The following is a 20,758-nucleotide window of genomic DNA, read 5'->3' as shown; positions in this document are numbered from 1 at the left end:
ATCTGTTACCCCAGGGACCTGGCATGCATGGGCAGAGAATTCCTATAACTCATACCCTCTAGGTAAAGAAATGCCACATCTCAGTCCTAACTGCCCAACTCCTTTACTTTGAGACTGACTTCTGGTCAGGCATGAGTAACACCACATCAGTCCTGTTGAGCCAGACAAAAATATTGTATTTTTCAATAGGGTTGTGAATGGTTCAGGCACCCTTCTCATGTGAATGTTTTAATGAAAACAGCATGAATAAAGAAATTGCAAGAAATGAAAACTGATGGATAAGCAGTGTGGTGTTAATTTTATGCAGGTAAAAACAGTAATGAAACAGGCAAGGGCAATTGGGAAACAACAAGCCACAGTATTAATAAGTGCTGTGGCAAATTCTAACCTGTAAATCTTATATTTGGAACCCCTATTCAATTCATTGCAACACTTTTACAATAATCTCCACCTGCTGAATCAAATTACATTCTTCCTAAATACATGGATTCTACTCCTGCCCAGGTAACTTCCATCAGCTGTGCTTTCAAAGATCTGCACCACCTGGTGCAGATCTTTAAAACTACTCTGGCCAGACCAGGAGTTGCTGTTCTGATAACATTCCCAAGCGGGGAAGAGATGTTTACCAACTTTTTTGTGAAATATATTGAGCAAATTAACACGCAAGTCCAGCTGTACCACCCACTATTGCTTGGCCAAGGTAAACAGTCATACAATGTCACTGCTCTCTGGCAGGACCAATGCACCTGGTGCCTTGGCTCAAGCATTCATCCAGCCAAGTGTGTGGGGTGGGTTAATCAGGGTCAGGACATCTGCCACACCACTTTTGCTTTGTGGGCATTGGGTAGTTGTAGATGCCTTTCATGCTGTTCATCCTCACCGACATTTCAACCCCACCACTGAGAAAGGTCTAAATAACATTGTGAAGACCGAGGTGAAAGGATCACATGTAGACAGAGGAGATTCTGCCTCCACAAGAAAAACTAACAGGTATAAATGTATGCAAGAGTGCTGATCAGTAATGGTGAAAACAAGTATCACACGTTCTCGATACCAGTAACATGAGTGCAGTAAGAAACCATGGAGGAGGAAGAGTAAGGCTGGAGTCCTCAGCAAAACTCACTCTTCATCTGTGAGTGATCATTTTAACTAAGACCCTGTACTGTTGGGCATATGCACATAGCAGTGGAACAACATCAATACAAGTTACACTGTGTGGCTTCACTTTAAGCTGAAAGAGTCACTGACAACCCATTGAAGCTGATCTTGTTTTACTGCCCCAATAACCCTAGAGTCCACCACTCACTGGCACTTACAGTGGCCCATCATGCATCTGTGGAGTATGGGAGTAAACTTCACAGCCAGTGGAAAACATGCGCAAAAGGTCGATTGGTACAAGCTCCACAAGGTCACAGCCACAATGAGGTCTGAAGCCAGAATACTGGGAAACTGTGAGGCAGCAGCTCCTCATCACTGCACCCTTTGGCAGCATGTGAGACAATGGAACAAACAGTACCTTAGCTTTGCCAACAGTTGTAAACGATAGGACAAAATTTTGACAAGTAATTAGCAAAAGGGCAAGTGGTGAGACAAGAGTTCAGTTTAGCAAGTAAAAGCGCTGCCTAAAAGCTGCCTAAAGTGCTGTAAAAGGCTCAAAAAGCCAGGAAGTTATAGGCCAATAAGTTTGACATCGGTAGTAGGTAAATTATTGGAAGGAATACTAAGAGATAGGATCTACAAGTATTTGGATAGACAGGGACTTATTAGAAAAAGTCAGCATGGCTTTGTGTGTGGTAGATCATGCTAAACTAATCTATTAAGAGTTTTTCAAGGAAGTTACCAGGAAAGTGGATGAAGGGAAGGCAGTGAATGTTGCCTACATGGATTTCAGTAAGGCCTTTGACAAGGTCCCACATGGGCGGTTAGTTAGGAAGATTCAGTCACTAGGTATACATGGAGAGGTAGTAAATTGGATTAGACATTGGCTCAATGGAAGAAGCCAGAGAGTGGTAGTGGAGGATTGCTACTCTGAGTGGAGGCCTGTGACTAGTGGTGTGCCACAGGGATCAGTGCTGGGTCCATTGTTATTTGTCATCTATATCAATGATCTGGATGATAATGTGGCAAATTGGATCAGCAAATTTGCTGATGATACAAAGATTGGAGGTGTAGTGAGGAAGGATTTCAAAGCTTGCAGAGGGATTTGGATCAGTTGGAGGAATGGGCTGAAAAATGGCAGATGGAGTTTAATGCGGACAAATGTGAGGTATTGCACTTCGGAAGGTCAAACCAAGGTAGAACATACAAGGTAAATGGTAGGACACAGAGGAGTGCAGTAGAACAGAGGGATCTGGGAGTACAGATACATAATTCCCTAAAAGTGGCATCACAGGTAGATAGGGTTGTAAAGAAAGCTTTTGGTACATTGGCCTTTATAAATCAAAGTATTGAGTATAAGTGTTGGAATGTAATGGTGAGGTTGTATAAGACATTGGTGAAACCGAATTTGGAGTATTGTGTGCAGTTTTGGTCACCTAATTACAGGAAGGATATTAATAAGGTTGAAAGAGTGCAGAGAAGGTTTACAAGGATGTTGCTGGGACTTGAGAAACTGAGTTACAGAGAAAGGTTGAATAGGTTGGGACTTTATTCCTGGAGCGTAGGAGAATGAGGGTGATTTGATAGAGGTGTATAAAATTATGATGGGTATAGATAGAGTGAATGCAAGCAGACTTTTTCCACTGAGGCCAGGGGAGGAAAAAATCCAGAGGTCATGGGTTAAGGGTGAAGGGGAAAAGTTTAAAGGGAACATTGGGGGGGGCTTCACGCAGAGAGTGGTGGGAGTGTGGAATGAGCTGCCAGATGAAGTGGTGAATGCAGGCTCACTTTTGACATTTAAGAAAAACTTGGGACAGGTATATGGATGAGGGGGGTTTGGAGGGAGATAGCCCGGGTGAGGGTCAGTGGGACTAGGCAGAAAAATGGTTCGGCACAGCCAAGAAGGGCCAAAAGGCTTATTTCTGTGCTGTAATGTTCTATGGTTCTATGGAAAGAGTACAAGAAGCAGATTCAAGAACAACTTTTAAATGGAAACTAGATATAAACTTGGGAGGTGGGAAAGAAAAGATATTTTCAGGGCAATGAGGAAGAGCAAATGGAATGGAATTCATGGGATGTTCCATCAGCAACACATTGAGCAATTTCTCTGTAAAATCTTGTTCCACTGCGACCTCTGAACTATCTTTTGAAAGTACACACTCACTCTCATACAGAATTAAAGGTAGTGCTCATTAGCAACTCAGATGCACAAATAACACGACATGTTTCTGAAGCTGTTAAAGAAATTTATTGTCAAATTTATTCTTTTCCATAGATGATGTCTGGCTTGCTGAGTTCCTCCAGCATTTTTGTGTGTTGTTAGATACGATAGAGTTTGTCAAATGTGTTCAGGAAAGTTTCCTTAATCAGCATATATCAGTCCCAATGAGGCAGGGTGTGACAACTGATCTCCCATCACAGGATGAAACAGGGAAAGTGACAGAAATTTATGTAGGGGAAGACTCAGTGATCATAATGCCATTAGCTTCAAAGTAAATATGGAAAAAAAGGACAGGTCTGATCCATGGGTTGAGATTCTAACTTGGAGAATGGCCAATTTTGATGGCACCAGAAAGGATCGAACAAGTGTGGATTGGGAGAGGTTGTTTTCTGACAATGATGTTCTTGGCAAGAGGGAGGCCTTCAAAAGTAAAATAATGAGAGTACAAAGCTTGTATGTACCCATCAGAATAAAAGGTAAAGATAACAGGTTGACTGACCTTTGTTTTCAAGAGATATTGAGACTCTATTTAAGAAAAAAAAAAGGTGCATAGCAGGTAGGAACAAATTAGGTACTTATGAGTATAAAAATGCAAGACAACACTTAAGGAAATCAGGAGGGCTAAAAAGAAAAGCATGATGTACTTTAACAGTCAAAGAAAAGGAGAGTCCCAAGGGATTTTACAGATATGTTAAAAGGACAGCAAGGGACAAAAAATGGTCTTTTGAAAGATCAGAGATGTAAGAGAGCTGGGAGGTGGAGGGATCGTAAGTGGATTTTTGAATCTATATTCACTTGGGAGACACACACACAGTCTATAGAAGTAGGACAAAGCAGCAGCGAGGTAATAAAGATTACAGAGAAAATGTTTTTAATGTCTTAAATTTAATATCTTGAAGCAAATTAGGGTGGACATTGCAAGTTTGAGAGAAGATTTCACTCAGGTCCACTGTATGAGTAGAAAAAGGCAGCAGTGGGCCGTGGCAGCATAACAGAACTTTGACCAGTGACCAATCCTCATTTGGGATTAATTAGCAAGGCAGCATCAAGAGCAGCAGCCATCGCACAAGAGTCAGAGTGGTGACCTTGAGGTTTTAGCTCTTTGAGGCTTCAGTCAGAAAAAGTAAAGCTCGAGGTTACTTTTTTCTCCCCTTCCCTTCTGATCTGCTGATCTAGGACAATAGAGATACCAGGCAGGTTAGTTGAATGCTCCTACTGTGGGATGTGGGAAGACAGGGAGACCTCCAGTGTCTCTGACAACTACAACCGCAAGAAGTGTATCTAACTGCAGCTTCTAACTATCTGCATTAAGGATCATTCAGGAGGCTGAAGTGATGGTAGATGGGACATTTAGAGAGGTAGTTACACCCAAAGTGCAGAACACAGGAAAGTGGGTGACATTAAAGAAGGGGAAAGGGGTTAATGAGCCAGTGCAGAATACTGTGGCCATCCCCCTCAACTTTGGATACTGTCAGTGAGGATGACCGAACAGAGGAAAGTCACAGTGGTCGGGTCTCTGGCACTGAGTCTACCTCTGTGACTCTGAAGGGGGAAAGGAGGTATGCTGTGGTGATGGGGATTCATTACTTTGAGAAATGGACAAAAGGTTTTATGGGCAAGGATGGGATTCCTGGATGGTATGTTGCCTCCTAGGTGCCAGGGCCCAGATCATCTCAGACTGAGCCCTTGATATTCTAAAGCGGGAAGGTAAACAGCCAGAGGTCTTGGTCCATGTAGGTACCAATGACATGGGTAGGATAAGTAATGACGTTTTGTATAGGGAGTTAGGTGCTAATTTAAAGGGCAGGATCTCCAGGGTTGTGATCTCAGGATTACTACCCATCGACTTGAAATCCCAAGAGGACTAGAGGAACCCATTTGCTGTTGGGGTGACGGGAGGAATTGGTGAATGTGAAATGGAAGAGATATGGTTGAGGTCAGTGTTGATGATGGAGGAAGGGAAGACCTTTCTTTGAAGGAGAACATCTCCTTTGTTCTGGAATGAAAAGCCTCATTCCGAGAGAAGATATGGCAGAGACAGACGAATTGAGAGAAGGAAATTGGCTGCCGCCTTTCCTATCAAAGCCTCAGGTCTCCACTAAATCTATCCCACTCCCCCCCAGGCTGCTCTGCTTAAATCTCATTTATTTTTATTGGCCCAAGTGAGTCTCACACACACTGAGTCTTGCTCTTTTCAATGTTTCTGTAGAGGAAAAATTAAGCTCGAGGACTAGAAGTTGGCAGAATTGTGAGGAAAACATGATATGATCAGATTTACTGTACAAATTGGAATTGTAACCTTGTGTTGGGGGAGATGTTGTGCTCCCCATGAAATAAAGATGCTAACTAGTGTCCATATCTTTGCCTACTTCATGTTTGATCAGTATTAAATTCTCTAACAATTTCCCATTCCCAAACAGATCTCACTCTCACTATTCCAAGGTGAAAATTATTTGGGGAACATTTCACTGAAAAACAGATCCACAGAACAGAGCTCATCTTCAGTTAAGAAATAATTGATAGGCAAATGGTCTTTAAGACAGATTTATGGACAATGTACAATATTCATAGAATCTGTCACAGGAATCTCCCATTTGTTATGCTGATAGACAACAGAGGATAAATATCCATTTAAGTATGTCATTACAACTGACACAGGGTTCCAACACTACAGTTACTAGGCATTCCATGATTATTTGTTAAGAGATCTCTGAGACACTACTGTTGGTCTGTGTATTTAAATTAAATTCAACTTCCTTAACTGTAACATGGCTAATATTGCTTTCCATTTAGAGTCACCACCCTGCTTTAGCAAACCTTTCTCAGAATTTGGGTGTTGTCCACATTTACTGCCCCATCGTTAGTGGGTCTGACGAGCTCCTCTTATTTGGGCTCAGTTTGGGTACCTAGGAGCTTGTTAAGTCACAGAGGACAGCTAACAGGCAAATGACATTGGGGTAGAGTGACTCAATGAAGCAAACTTTGTTCCCTGGCTCAAAGGGGATGATTTATTACAATAGACAAAAGAACTTTACTGCCCTGTTTATTGCTTCTACCTTTGATTTCCTTTTGCTATAAAAAATACACAAATTATCCAATCACCACTGAGATGTGATCCTAGATAACTGGTTTAAGTATTTAAAATTTTCCATTGATAAACACAGCAAGACCTAGACTGTATCCAGGCTGGTGAAAAGTTACATTCACCACTCACATCAGCAAGGTCAACAAGGGAAAATCCAGCTCTCACCCCCTTTACGCTCCCTGAATGCTTCACCACCAATAACCTGGGGGCGGCAGGGGTGTTACCACTGACTGGAAACTGAGCTGCAATAGCCACATGCTCAGTGTGGCTACCAGAGAAGATTAGAGGCTGGGAACCCTGCAGTGAGCAACTCACCTTCTAATTTCCCAAAGCCTGTCCACCATCTCCAAGGCTCAAGGCTTAATTGGAAGTAACCCTGGAGCTATTCTAAGGATAACAAACTAATGAGTCCACATCAATGAGTCTTATAGACTATACAACAGCGTGTAATAATACTAATCTTTTCACATGTCCTTTAATACTTAAGTATACTTAACATGCCAACAAGGTAGTGGGTGACAACCTTTTGTGTGCAGTTTAAATCCCTTTGCGCTAGCAGCAATAGATGTGTGTGCATGCACAGACTTTAGAGGGAACATTGCCAGGGACACACTTCCCATGTCTCTCTCTCTCTCCTCCAGGTTAAGACCACCTTGTGCAGAGCCCCAGCTCTCCTTGGCAATGCTGGCATGCTGACTCAGTAATAGAAAACCGCAACTGATCCTAATGCTGATGTAGTGTGCACTCAGGGAGGCCAGAACCAGAGCTCTTTGCACACAGTCTTTTTTTTTGTCTCTATGCCCTATGCTGCTGAGCAAACCTTCCCTTTGCTAGACTAAGAGTTGCTGGAACCAGTTTGTTTGAGCAGAGAGAATCGACATCACTTGATAAATTTCCAACGCTTACACTAATCTGAACAGGCTGACAATTCACAATACACGTCTCACACATGGCAAGGTCCTGCTCTTCCTGCCTCATAGTTAAACAAGGTCCAACCCACACTGACAAATTTCACACAGCTTCCTCTCCCTGGTCTATATCTTTATTCAATAAAACAAGCAGCTCCCTGGAAGAAAACATCTGAGAACAGATTGTTTGGGTTTTTGTAAATAATTAATGGAAACAGTAGTTTAAACAAGATGGCAAAATGAGCAAGATTTCACCAAGTTTTACTGACTAGATAATGTTAGAATATGCACGAGCTGAAAATGTCTGCTTTGCATTAAGCTTCAGATCTACAAGATTGTCACGACACACACAAGATGAAGCACAGAGGTTATTGTTGCTCTCTGTTCTGATATTCTTACCAGTTTATAGCAGCTGCACCCCTGTGGCGAGGAAGTAGTGACGGGTGGTAGATTATTGATCCATGCCGAGGGTAATTAATAACGTCCATTGGGATAAACTGGCTACAGAACGGAAGCACATTTAGCTCTGCTCCGACAGATTTATAGGCTTCAACAACATCAGTAATAGGTTTCCCCTTCAGCCTCCATCTGGGGAACTTAAAGACCGGGACACCATCTTTGTCTGCAGCAACCGCTGAGGAGAAAATAAATTTACACCTGTAAGTTTCTGTAATCGTTACTTGCAAGCTAGTTTCTCACCTCCCCTCTCCCATCCAAGCCGCTAATAGTATCCAGATAAACAAAGCAGAGAGATTGATGTGGGCTTGCACAACCAGAAAGCCTGAATGGAGATGAAACCAGCATCAATAAAACCCTAACGTTACAGAGGATGCAGAGTAGATTTACCAGGATGCTGCCTGAATTAGACAGCATGTCTTTTGAGGATAGGTTCAACCAGCTCGGGCTATTTTCTGGTGTGAAGGAGGATGATAAACGAGTTGATGGAGGAGTGCGAGTTAAGAGCCATAGATAGAGTAGATAGCTAGACCTTTTTCCCAGGGCAGAAATGACTAACACAAGGAGGCATAATTTTAAGGAGACTGGTAGAAAGTAGACTGGAGATGTCTAAGATAGGTTTGTTTGTATTTTCTTTTAAAACACAGAAAGTGATGCAGGGGTGGTGGTAAAGGCAGATACATTAGGGGCATTTAAGAGACTCTTAGATAAACACAAACACAAGAAAATCCACAGATGCTGGAAATCCAAGGCAACACACACAAGATACTGGAGGAACTCAACAGATCAGGCAGTATCCATGGAAAAGAGTAAACAATTGATGTTTTTCGGGCCAAGACCCTTTATCAGGACTGGAAAAAATAGATGAGAAAGTTGAGATAAGCACACGGATGGTTAAAAATTGCGGGGTATGTAGGAGGAAAGGATTAGATTGATCTTAGAGTAGGTTAAAAAGTCTGCATGTCATGTGCCGAAGGGTCTGTACCATGAATATGTCTGAGTTCCATAGCTACACACTCTCAGAACATTACATCTTGTGACTGATGAATTTTTAAAAGCAGCCATTGTTTTAATGTAGGAATCATAACAGCCACTCTCCACACGAACAGCAGCCTGGTCACATTGAGTTGACAAGTCACTAGGAATGATACTCTTGCTCATCTTCCAAAAATTGCCCCATATCTTTCGTACTTTCCTGGCACAGAAAAGAGGTATGGCTTCATGCCCCATCCAAAGATAGCACTACTGCTGGTACAGCTCCCTGTCAAGTGGTAGCCCCGTCTTGAGAATGATGTTTGAGCCAATATCCTATAACCTAAGCCTCAATTGACAAGGGCATCATTTACACATATTCTCCTTTACCAAATGATGGAACTAGATAAAATTATTGTAATTTTACCACTTCTGCCAAGAAAATTCAACCCTACCCTCAAATTCAATTGGGCCATTTGTGACACGTCTCTACTTTTTCCTCATTCTCTGTCTCCATCTCAGGAGACTCAGGAGGGTAGGGAGTCTCGGATGGTATGTTGCCTCCCTGGTGCCAGGGTCCGGGACATCTCAGATCGGGTGCAGGCTATTCTTGAGAACGAGGGCATGAACCCAGACGTAGTGGTCCATGTAGGGACCAACGATGTAGGTAAGGTGAGTGAGGGGGTCCTGCTTAGAGAGTTCAGGGAGATAGGAGTGAAGCTGAAATGCAGGACCTCCAGGGTGACAATCTCGGGATTGCTACCTGTGCCACGTGCGAGTGAGGCGAAGAATAGAATGATTATGCACATTAATACGAGGCTGAGAGCATGGTGCAGGAAGGAAGGGTTCAGGTTTTTGGATAATTGGTCTTTGTTCCAGGGACATTGGGATCTGTTTCGAAGGGACGGTCTACATCTGAGCCGGAGGGGTACTAGCATTCTTGCAGGAGTGTTTGCCAGTGCTGCTCGGGGGGGTTTAAACTAGATGTGCAGGGGGCAGGGATCCAGATCCAGAGGGTTGGTTAGAAGGAACATGGGATTAAATGTGCAGAAGGTTTGGGTAATCTTGAGAAGGTCATCAAAATTCAGGGTGCAATTAGCCCGATGGAAGTTCAAGGAGCTGGGTTAGGTACAGTAGACAGTCTTTTAAGCAAAGAGAGGAGGAATGGGCTAAGAATTCTATACTTGAATGCACGTAGTGTCAGAAATAAGGCAGATGAGCTTGAAGCTCAGATGAAAATGGGGAACTACGATATTGTTGGGATAACGGAGACATGGCTGCAAGGGGATCAGGACTGGGAATTGAGTGTACCAGGGTATACATGCTATCGTAGAGACAGAAATATGGGAAGAGGGGGTGGGGTGGCCCTGTTGGTAAGGAATGAGATTCAGTCCTTAGCAAGAGGTGACTTGGGAATAGGGGAAGTAGAGTCTGTGTGGATTGAGCTGAGGAACAGCAAGGGTAAAAAGACCCTAATGGGTGTTGTGTACAGGCCCCCAAACAGTAGCGTGGATATTGGGTACAAGTTGATTAGGGAGTTAACATTGGCATGTGCTAAAGGTAATGTAGTCGTTATGGGAGATTTCAACATGCAGGTGAACTGGGAGAATCAGGTAGGTGCTGGACCCCAGGATAGGGAGTTTGTGGAGTGTCTAAGGGATGTATTTTTGGAACAGCTTGTGCTTGAGCCAACCAGGAACGAGGCTATTTTGGACTTGGTGATGTGTAATGAACAGGAATTGATAAGTGATCTTGAAGTAAAGGAGCCATTAGGAAGTAGTGATCATAACATGATGTTTTTATCTACAATTTGAGAGGGATAAGGGTAGATCAGAGGTGTCAGTGTTGCAATTAAATAAAGGAGACTACGGAGCCATGAGGGAAGAGCTGGCCAAAGTTAAATGGGCGGATGCCCTGGCAGGAAAGACAGTGGATCAGCAGTGGCAGATATTCTTGGGCATAATGCAAAAGCAGTTCATTCCAATGAGAAGGAAGGATTCAAAGAGGGGGAAGGGGCCACAGTGGTTGACAAAGGAAGTCAGAGATTGTATAGCATTAAAGAAAAAGAAGTATGACAGGGCTAAGATGAGTGGGAATACAGATGATTGGGAAAGTTTTAAGGAGCAGCAGATCTTAACTAAAAAAGCAATACGGAGAGAAAAAATCAGGTATGAGCTCAGTCTAGCCAGGAATATAAAAGGGGATAGCAAAAGCTTTTTTAGCTATGTGAAGAGAAAGAAGATAGTTAAGAACAATGTTGGCCCCTTGAAGAATGAATTGGGAGAAATTGTTATGGGAAACAGGGAAATGGCAACAGAATTTAATGCGTACTTTAGATCTGTCTTCACCAGGGAGGACACAAGCAATCTCCCAGATGTATGGATGGGCCAGGGTCATAAGATATCAGAGGAATTGAGACAGATTGACATTAGGAAAGAAACTGTGATGAGTAGACTGGTAGGACTGAAGGCTAATAAATCCCTGGGTCCAGATGATCTGCATCCGAGGGTTCTAAAAGAGGTGGCTCAGGAAATTGCGGATGCATTGGTAATCATTTTCCAATGTTCCTTAGATTCAGGATCAGTTCCTGAAGGTTGGAGAGTGGCTAATGTTATCCCACTTTTCAAGAAGGGAGGGAAGGAGAAAACGGAGAACTATCGCCCTGTTAGCCTAACGTCAGTCGTGGGGAAGATGCTGGAGTCCATTATTAAGGACGAAATAGTGGCACATCTAGATGGCAGAAATAGGATTAGGTCGAGCCAGCATGGATTTACCAAGGGCAAATCATGCTTGACTAATCTGTTGGAGTTTTTTGAGGGTGTAACAAGGATGGTAGATGAGGGTAAGCCAGTGGATGTTGTATACCTAGATTTTCAGAAGGCATTCGATAAGGTGCCACATAGGAGATTGGTGAGTAAAATCAGAGCTCATGGCATTGGGGGCAGGGTTTCAACATGGATAGAAAACTGGTCGGCAGATAGAAAGCAAAGGGTAGCAGTGAATGGGTGTTTCTCAGACTGGCTGGAGGTGACTAGTGGGGTACCACAGGGCTCTGTATTGGGACCACAGCTCTTTACGATTTATGTCAATGATTTAGATGAGGGCATTGAAAACTATATCAGCAAGTTTGCTGACGATACTAAACTGGGTGGCAGTGTGACATGCGAAGAGGACGTTAGGAGAATACAGGGAGACTTGGATAGGCTGGGTGAGTGGGCAGATACTTGGCAGATGTCATTCAATGTGAATAAATGTGAAGTTATCCACTTTGGAAGCAGGAACAAGAGGGCAGAGTATTGTCTGAACGGTGTAGAGTTAGGTAAGGGAGAAATGCAGAGACCTAGGAGTCCTAGTTCACCAGTCAATGAAGGTGAATGAGCAAGTGCAACAGGCAGTGAAGAGGGCAAATGGAATGTTGGCCTTTGTTACAAGGGGAATTGAATACAAGAGCAAGGATGTCCTTTTGCATTTGTACAGGGCCCTGGTGAGACCACACCTGGAATATTGTGTAAAGTTTTGGTCTCCAGGTTTAAGGTAGGACATTCTGGCAGTTGAGGAAGTGCAGCGTAGATTCACTAGGTTGATTCCTGGGATGGCAGGGCTGTCTTACGCAGAGAGATTGGAGAGATTGGGCTTGTACACGCTGGAATTGAGGAGATTGAGAGGGGATCTGATTGAAACGTTTAAGATAATTAAAGGATTTGATAGGATTGAGACAGGAAATATGTTCCAGATGTTGGGAGAGTCCAGTACCAGAGGGCATGGATTGAGAGTAAGAGGTCAGTTATTTAAAACAGAATTGAGGAGGAGCTTCTTCTCCCAGAGAGTTGTGGAGGTGTGGAATGCACTACCTCGGAAGACGGTGGAGGCCAATTCTCTGGATGCTTTCAAGAAGGAGCTAGATAGATATCTGATGGATAGGGGAATCAAGGGATATGGGGACAAGGCAAGGACTGGGTATTGATAGTGAATGATCAGCCATGATCTCAGAATGGCGGTGCAGACTCGAGGGGCCGAATGGTCTACTTCTGCACCTATTGTCTATTGAGACTGACATTTACTATAAACCCCACTGCTTCTGTACATAGGCTACATCTCTTATCACCTTCTCTTCACAGGACCTTTTCCTGACTTTCTCCATCTTCGCTATATCGAATGGAATTGACTTTCCATTCCAGGACATCTGAAATATCCCCTCCTCCTTCATGAGCTGTGACTGACTCTACCATGACTCTATTGAACTTCCTCCATTTTCCGGAATTCTGCTCTCTTCCAGAGACAGAGTTCCCTTTGTCCTCACTTTTCACCCCATCAGATTCACATCGACAACATTATATCAGTTCCACCAGCCAAATCATCTCCCCCCCACTCCGCAGTACTACCTCCCTAACCACACCTCCCTGACCCTGGCACCTTCCCCTGCCCTTGCAGGTGATGTTACACTCTCATCACCTCGACCTCCCTCACCACCATCCTAAACAGCTCTTCCAGATGCAGAAAGGCTCTCGCTCACCTTAAATCCTGTCTACTGCTTTTGGTGCCCCAGCGTGGTTGCCTCTACAACAGTGTAGGATGAACACCAATTTTATGGAGCGCTCACATTGTTTCAAGCTCTCAGTTAACTCTCCTTCCCATTCTCACGTCTATATGTCCATCCTCAACCTTCTCCACTGTCGGGGGAGGCCAACACAAATAAGAATTGTACTTTACATTGCATCTGAGTCTACAACCCAACAGATTGAATTGTGTATTGATAAACCTGCTGGACAAGTGAAGCTCCCCCGTCAGAGTGGAGAATCTGAGATGAACCAAAGGCCTAGAGTCTGGAAGCCATCCTTCTTACAAACTCAAGGCTCTTGGCTTTGTCACAAGCAAACCTTAAAACTGTTGCTAGATGCCAACCCCACAAAGCTAGTGAGAGACACCATTCAATAGTTGTGGACAAGCTACCTAAAAATCATCACGTTTTAAAACGGTAATAAAACCACAGTGCACTGTGTTGCAGCCCTTAGGCTTTATGAGTTAGACACAAGAGATTGCAGATCCTGTAACCTAGGGCAACACATAAAGTACTGGCCCTCTCAACCTTAAACATTGACTGTCCATAGATGCCGTGAGATCCACGGAGTTCCTGCAGCTTTTTGAACACTACAGCGTTGACAATGACAAAACCATCGGTACTTTACAGAATACCAGTATCACTCAGCACAAGGATTTCCCCCACCTCAGAGGTTGAGGAAGTGAGTCTAAAGCTAAGGCCTAAAGACAAGGAAAAAGATTATCTGGAAAGGTGGATGAGAGAGTGCGAGCGAGAGAGCAAGCGAAGCTTGCAGAGGGAGGGGAAAGGTTGAGTGAAGGAGTGATAGCTTCACTCCGAGGAAACAAATCAGGCAACAAAGCAGTAAGGGGGGAATGAGACCCCTCACATCCTTCAGCAGGCAGTCCCAGAACTTTAGTCACTGGTTCATACACATCTCAAAGAGTGAGGTCCCCATAGTTTACAGGGATGGGACACAAATGAAACAGGGACACTGCCAGGGTCTATGCACATCCCCGGCCAACAAATTACCTAAGGAAACACATTCCTAATCCAATCAGATTCTTTCCAATTAGTTATGGCACAGCCCAGGAGTCTATTGCAGAAGGAGATGTATTTTCTAGGTTAGCAAGTTCTACAGCACAAAACATACAATATATCATCCTGTCAAGACAAACAGGCAGATGAATCAGTGTGTATTGGGCTGTCAGAGGTTGGTGTGACTGGCAGTCTGAGCCATTCCTGGAAAGAGCTCCCTTAGAAACAGTCGACGAAATCTGACTAATTGCCTTCAGAAAATGATACCCTGGAATACAACATATGGATAAACCACATGGTGAATGAAGCAGCATGTGGTTCTGCATCAGCCTATCAAGCATGTCAAATAAAATTACTAAAAGCATCAAAAATATAAAATGCTTCGTTCATTTTTGAGACCAGGTCTCATATGAGAACGTATGGGATCAGGTCAGGCTTGATCCAAAAGTGCAACAGAATTAGGTTTATCATTAGTCTTATATGATGAAAAATTTGTGTTTTTGTGGCAACAATAGAGTGCAAAATCATAAAATGACAAGAAATTACAAAATAAATGGTACAAATAAAGAAATAATGAGGTGGTGTTACAAATCAAGGACAGCTTCTGCAGATGCTGGAAATCCAGAGCAAAACACACAAAATGCTGGAAGAACTCAGCAGGTCAGGCAGCATCATCAACCATCTGGCAGGTCTCAGCCCAAAACATTCACTGTTTACTTATCTCCATAGATGCTGCCTGACCTGCTGAGTTCCTTCAGAATTGTTCGTGTTGCAATGAGGCAGGAGATGTGAAGAGTTAGTTTTGTGATTGGAAGCTTGAAGTTGGGTCCATAACTGCTCGTTATGTACCTGTGAATACAGAGGAAGTACAATGGATTGAAGTTATTTGGGGCACATCGAGACCAATATATTTTGGTCAAATTAAGCAGCTGTCCCAATTAGCTGGTTTCATTGAACTAGTTTTAAAAAGGCAGACTACCTTTTTAAACCAGAACTGAGCAACAAATTATGTTTTTAAATAAAATACAGCACAAATTAGAAAACTACCAATACTGCTACTGTATTATAAAACTGTATTCATTCCTATTAGTTATCGACAGAGTTCATCCAGTGTACACTGCTGTCTTTTGATTAACTGTAAATGAACAAAATCAGCGCAGACACCGAGTGCAGATAATGGACTGCCTTCGTTACCTTCCTAAAGAAGTATCAATAATAATTGTTTTTTAATCCTGCCTCAATGGCACAAATGAATAACATAACAAGCATACACACTGACGCTATTTAAAACCTGGTTGCTCTAAGCATGGCTTAGTGTCTAATGGCCACAGAAGTTCACGCGATTGATGCTAGTTAGAAACTGTTGCATCCTCCATATCTTCATTTTCATTGTAACATTCAAAATGATTGTCAATACCTTCAAATTCCTCATAGTTCCTAACTTGCTGAAGTAATTAAATTGCTTCATTTTCACTTCCCACTGTTTCTCATGTAACTCCCTGGGTCGCCTCAGGCTCGCTCAGCTCGTTCTCGTCTAGGGGGAGCAGCCTTTGGCCCCGCCAAACTGGGTAATCAGCTGGTGTGGATGCTGTGTGATGTCCCCGCCTCGCCCAAAAACAGACAGTACACCATATGCGATTAAATGAGTACAATTTATAAAGGTTACTATAACTAAGTGATTAATAACGATACAGTATATATGAAGAGAAAATTAAAGAAAAGGCGCCAAACTTATCAAAGTCCAAATCACTTCGTGCACAACCGTTGGAGCTCAATTACTGAAGTCTTCTGGCCACCATTCGATCCCCTCCGAACTCCTCGACTCGCAGCTCAGGACCCTCCGAACTCCTCGACTCTCCAAACAGCTCAGGACCCTCCGAGTGGTCAACCAAACACATCTAGCTTCATCCCCCTCCCCCCTCCTCGGAGAATCTCCCGGCCTCGGACCCCCCTTTGGAGTCCGATCCTCGCCCAGCTTAGAGCATTGCGTCCTCTCTCTCGACCCCCTCGCGCCGATCTGCCCAAAAGCCCGTCAACAAAAGCTTACAGACTCAGAAGAAATAACATTAATCCCCATTTGGTTTACAAAGGAATACCATTCTCGTTATCAGTAAATTAGCATTCCTGCTAGTTAACAAAAGGAAACCCTTTCCCAACAGTAACAAAGAAAAAAAAGAAACCCCCTTTACACTCACATCTCCGAATGCTTGAAACCACAGTGAGCAAAACAGTTCTGAAATGTCTTAACACTCATTTCTCACCAACTATCAGCAACAAGAATCACTGCTTTTTGAACACAACACACACAACTGGCGCTATTCAAAAACTGTTCACTCTAAGCACGGTACAATGTAGAATAGCCACACAAGTGCAAGCAAGTGTAGAAACTGCTCGACAACAGTCTCCTGACTCCATTAAGAAGCATAGCACCCCAAATAAAAGGAAACCCCAGCTATTTTCTTGATTAGTTATTGTTTTTTTTATATAAAAGAGTTGTCCCAAATAAGTGGTTGCCCAATGAACCAATGGCTCAATTAACAGGAATCCACTGTAGAATTAAAAATCCCCTCTGCTCTGCTCGTGGGGATTTGTGCCATTTCAGACCTGTTCTAATGTAGAATATAGGACAGTCAGGAAGTGAAAATCAAGTTTGCAAAGGGTGGAAATCTGAACTCAGAACAGAATCAGTTAGCAGGTGAGGCAGATCTGTGGAAGAAGAAACAGCTTATGTTTCAGTTGAAGGACCTTTATCAGAGAGAAACAACTTGGTTTCCCATTGGAGAGATGGTGGGTCAGTTCGGCCATTTCCATGAGCAGTTACCACATACTGGAAATACACATGACTTTGCCAAATGTAATTCAGTAAGATCCAGTTGATGGCTTTGAGAGAATCAGGACAGCATGCAGAATGACGTTGTATTAAAATGCCTCAATACATTACAGATTTATCAATTAACTTTGCCCATGATACAATAATTGGCAGTGAATTTACATTTTATTTCAGAAATTTAAAAATGAATCTATTAGACTTTTCAGTGAAGGAACAAAGGCTCCACTGATACTAAATATTGACACACTTCATGACATAATTGCCTAAGAATTAAGTAAACAATAGGACCATCAACTAATGAAATACAACTTCAGAGTTAAATGAACATTTTAGACATAGTTCTTAGGGACAGTATCTACTTGGAAATGCATAGACTTATTAGGGATAGACAGCAGGATTTTGTGCAGGAAGGGTCATGTCTTACAAAACTGATTACTTTCTTTTATTCTGTAGTAAGAAAGATAACTGATGAGGGTGCAACATTGAATGTTGTCTACATGGACTTCAGTAAAGCTTTGACAAGGTCCATCATGATAAGCTCAACCAGAATATTGAGATACATGGTGACTTGCTGAACTAGATTCAAAACTGGCCTATTTGGCGGGAGGGGGGTGGGGAGGGAACTTATTTTGAATGGAGATCTGTAAACAGTGGTGTTCCATAGGGATCAGTGCTGGGTCCTCTATTGTCTGTGATACACACTCAGTCACCACTTTATTAGATACCTCCAATGGCCACTGAATGGCCTTCTGCTGCTGTAGCCCATCCACTTCAAGGTTCAATGTGTTGTTCCTTCAGCGATGCTCCTCTGCACACCACTGCTGTAACATGTGGCTACAAGGGATCTTGGGGTGCAAGTCTGTACCCCCCCCCCAAACTGACAACACAAGTAGACAGGGTGATAAGGTCAGTGTGTGGCATGCTTGTCTTCATCATTCAGGGCACCAAGTCATATTGCACCAGCATAAAATGTTGGACAGGCCACATCTGGAGTACTCAGGACTGGTCACCACATTACAAGGCAGCTTTAGAAAGGGTGCAGGAGAGGTCACCAGGATGCCATCTGGATTAGGGGGCACATGCTATGAGATGTTGGACACACTTAGGTTGTTTTTCTTTCTGGAGCAGCAAAGGCTAAGGGAAGATCTGACAACACAATTTGCTAAATTATGAGGGGCATAGATAGTCTGAATCTTTTCTCCAGAGAAGAAATATCAAACACAACAAACAGATATTTAAGATGATGGAGAAGTTTAAAGAAGACATGGAGTGCAAGTTTTGAACTATACAAATATCTGGAACAAGCTACAAGTGAAAGTAGATACAATAGTGCAGTGAATGGAGTGATTCAGATCACATACAATTTAATTTAGTTTAATTGTCTTCAGCACAGGCATTGTGGGACAAAGGACCTGTTCTTGTGCACAACTGTTCTCTTTTCTGTATACTGATGAGAGTCAGAGATAAGACAGGTGGAGTCTTTTTCCCCCAGAGTGGAAATGTCAAATATTAGACGGCATAGCTTTAATGGGAGGGGGGAAGTTTAAATGCAGTTTTATGAGGCAAGGTTTAATTTTATACAGTGATAAGTGTCTGGAATGCACTGCCAGAGGAGGAAGTTTTATACAGTGGTATGTGTGGGGAATGCACTGCCAGAGGAGGTAGTGAAAGCACATGAACAGGAAGGGAATGGACTTTAATTTGGCATCATGTTCAGCCTGTTCTGTGCCTATCTGGTCTATATAAAGAAATTTGAAATTCTTCACACTTGTATACATCAGACTGACAAAACCAGAACAGAATATCCCACAGTCAGCACAGGAAGCTGACACTGACCAGTGTACAACACTCACCCAGAGGGTCAGCCTTTCCATCACGATCAGGAACAGTGAATACACCAACTACTTTGTGCCCTTCTTTCCGCAGGCTGCTGTAAACCTCCTGTCCGAACAAACTCTGTCCAATTAGAGCTACCTTTAGCTTATTCTGGTAATTAATCTGTAAAAGAAGGGGAACTGAATCAAAACACAGGATGTGGTGCAGAGTTGCCCAAGAGATAGGGTCAATGCCAAGACCGGTGGATCCCAGGGAGACGGTGAAAAACATTGACAGAAGCTACAGAGACAGGATGCTGCCCAAGGATGCAGGGTGGGAAGAGACAGAGAGTTTGAGCTGTAGTTGTGGGGAAGAGAGAAGCAATGGGGATTAAGGAAGAAGACGGGGTGGATGTGTCGGTGACATACGTACCAAGTGGGCCAAAGAGCCTGTTTCCATGCTGTATATATAACAGGGCTTGGTGTGAGGGAGACAGCAGGAGGGGGTAGATGTCAGTTGTGGCATGGTGCAAAGGAAGTCAAACACAGAAAGGAGATTGTTGTGGGGTGGGAGGGGGCGGTGTGCACAGACTGTGAATGAGGGCCCCGTTTGTCTGCGGAGAATTGGTCTTCCCAGTGCAGGAGCAGGCTGACCAGGGAAGAGGTTGTTGGGGAAAAGGATCTTGACTGGGGCAGATTGTCGGGGAAAGAAGAGAAAACAGGGATCTACGGGTGTCGGAGTTGGGATTCCTTACGAGTTTTCGCATTGGAGGGTCAGTGTGTCTATCACCGCGCTGGCCCGACTTCCACCGCGGAGTCTAATGCAATGCAACGTGTCCATTCGGCAGCGGAGGTGCATCTGCCCGGTACAGGAAGCAGACGGCAGGGAATGGAGAGGACGGGTAGGTTGTTGGTAGTAACATAGGGTACAGAAAGGGGTCGAGCGAGCGGGCGGGCGGTTAGAGGGGGCTCTTAAACCCCCTCACTCCGTTCCCGAGGCAGGGACCAAGCCCAAGGGAGAGGGATCATGAAACGGAAACCCAGGGTGGACAGAGAGATGGATGTTGTAAGGGAACAATAGCTGGACGAACGGGAACCGGGGTCTGATACAGGTGGAGGGGCACAGGATGGGGATATGGACGGGGAAGGTACTGCGGAAGAGAGACGAAAAGGGAATGGGGTGAAGGGAAGGCGGATGGGCAGACAGTCGTGGCCCCCATCCTCCGTCTCGGGTCTCACCGCCGAAGTGCTGAGCCTCCGCACGACCGACCCCGCTGCCCACAGCATGGCTCCTGGAATCAATACAGCAACGTCTTGGTGTCCATCTACCTCCAAACTCGCTCCCGACGCAGAGCGTACACGCTCTCGCCAGCCAATCAGCCATCTGTCGTCATAGATACTGACCCCGCCCCAATCTGTTGCAATCGTCAGTCAGCGCCAGCTGTTCTGGGACCCGGGGAAAAGGTCTGTACCCGGCTAGGAACAGCCGCTGGGCTGTTCAGCTCCTGCCGAGGAGAATCCGAGACCCACAGGAATTTGTTACCACGAGCGGCTGTGGAGGCCAAGTCATTGGGTGTGTTTAAGGTGGAGATAGATAAGTTCTTAATTAGCCATGGCATCAAAGGATATGGGGTGAAGGCAGGGCAGTGGGGATGATTGGAAGAATTGGATCAGCCTGTGATTGAATGGCCTACTTCTGCTCCTATATCTTTGGTCTTGCCTAAGGGAAGGCTTATAATTTATTCTATTTGCAACCCCCCCCCCCCCCGTAATTTGTACACCTTTGTCCATTCCCCCAC

The 20,758-nt window shown here is 43.9% G+C and overlaps 1 protein-coding gene across 2 annotated transcripts in view; it reads right to left on the bottom strand.

The window, feature by feature from the left end:
• aldh1l2 (aldehyde dehydrogenase 1 family, member L2) overlaps nt 1-20,358 on the bottom strand; it is a 134,095-nt gene extending 113,737 nt beyond the window's left edge. For both annotated transcript variants that reach the window (XM_059987849.1, XM_059987850.1), the window contains exons 1-3: nt 20,199-20,358; nt 18,999-19,143; nt 7,712-7,946 (exon numbers count right to left, since the gene is read on the bottom strand). In XM_059987849.1, the coding sequence (XP_059843832.1) occupies nt 7,712-7,946; nt 18,999-19,143; nt 20,199-20,246 (428 nt within the window). In that variant the 5' untranslated portion in view covers nt 20,247-20,358. The remainder of the gene's footprint in view (nt 1-7,711; nt 7,947-18,998; nt 19,144-20,198) is intronic.
• Between the last annotated feature and the right edge of the window lie 400 nt (nt 20,359-20,758).

The sequence above is a fragment of the Hypanus sabinus genome, chromosome 13 (assembly GCF_030144855.1).
Source record: "Hypanus sabinus isolate sHypSab1 chromosome 13, sHypSab1.hap1, whole genome shotgun sequence".
In the NCBI taxonomy this organism is placed as follows: domain Eukaryota; kingdom Metazoa; phylum Chordata; class Chondrichthyes; order Myliobatiformes; family Dasyatidae; genus Hypanus; species Hypanus sabinus.
The sequence above is the reverse complement of the archived record's forward strand: the minus strand, read 5'-3'. Positions and strand labels throughout refer to the sequence as shown.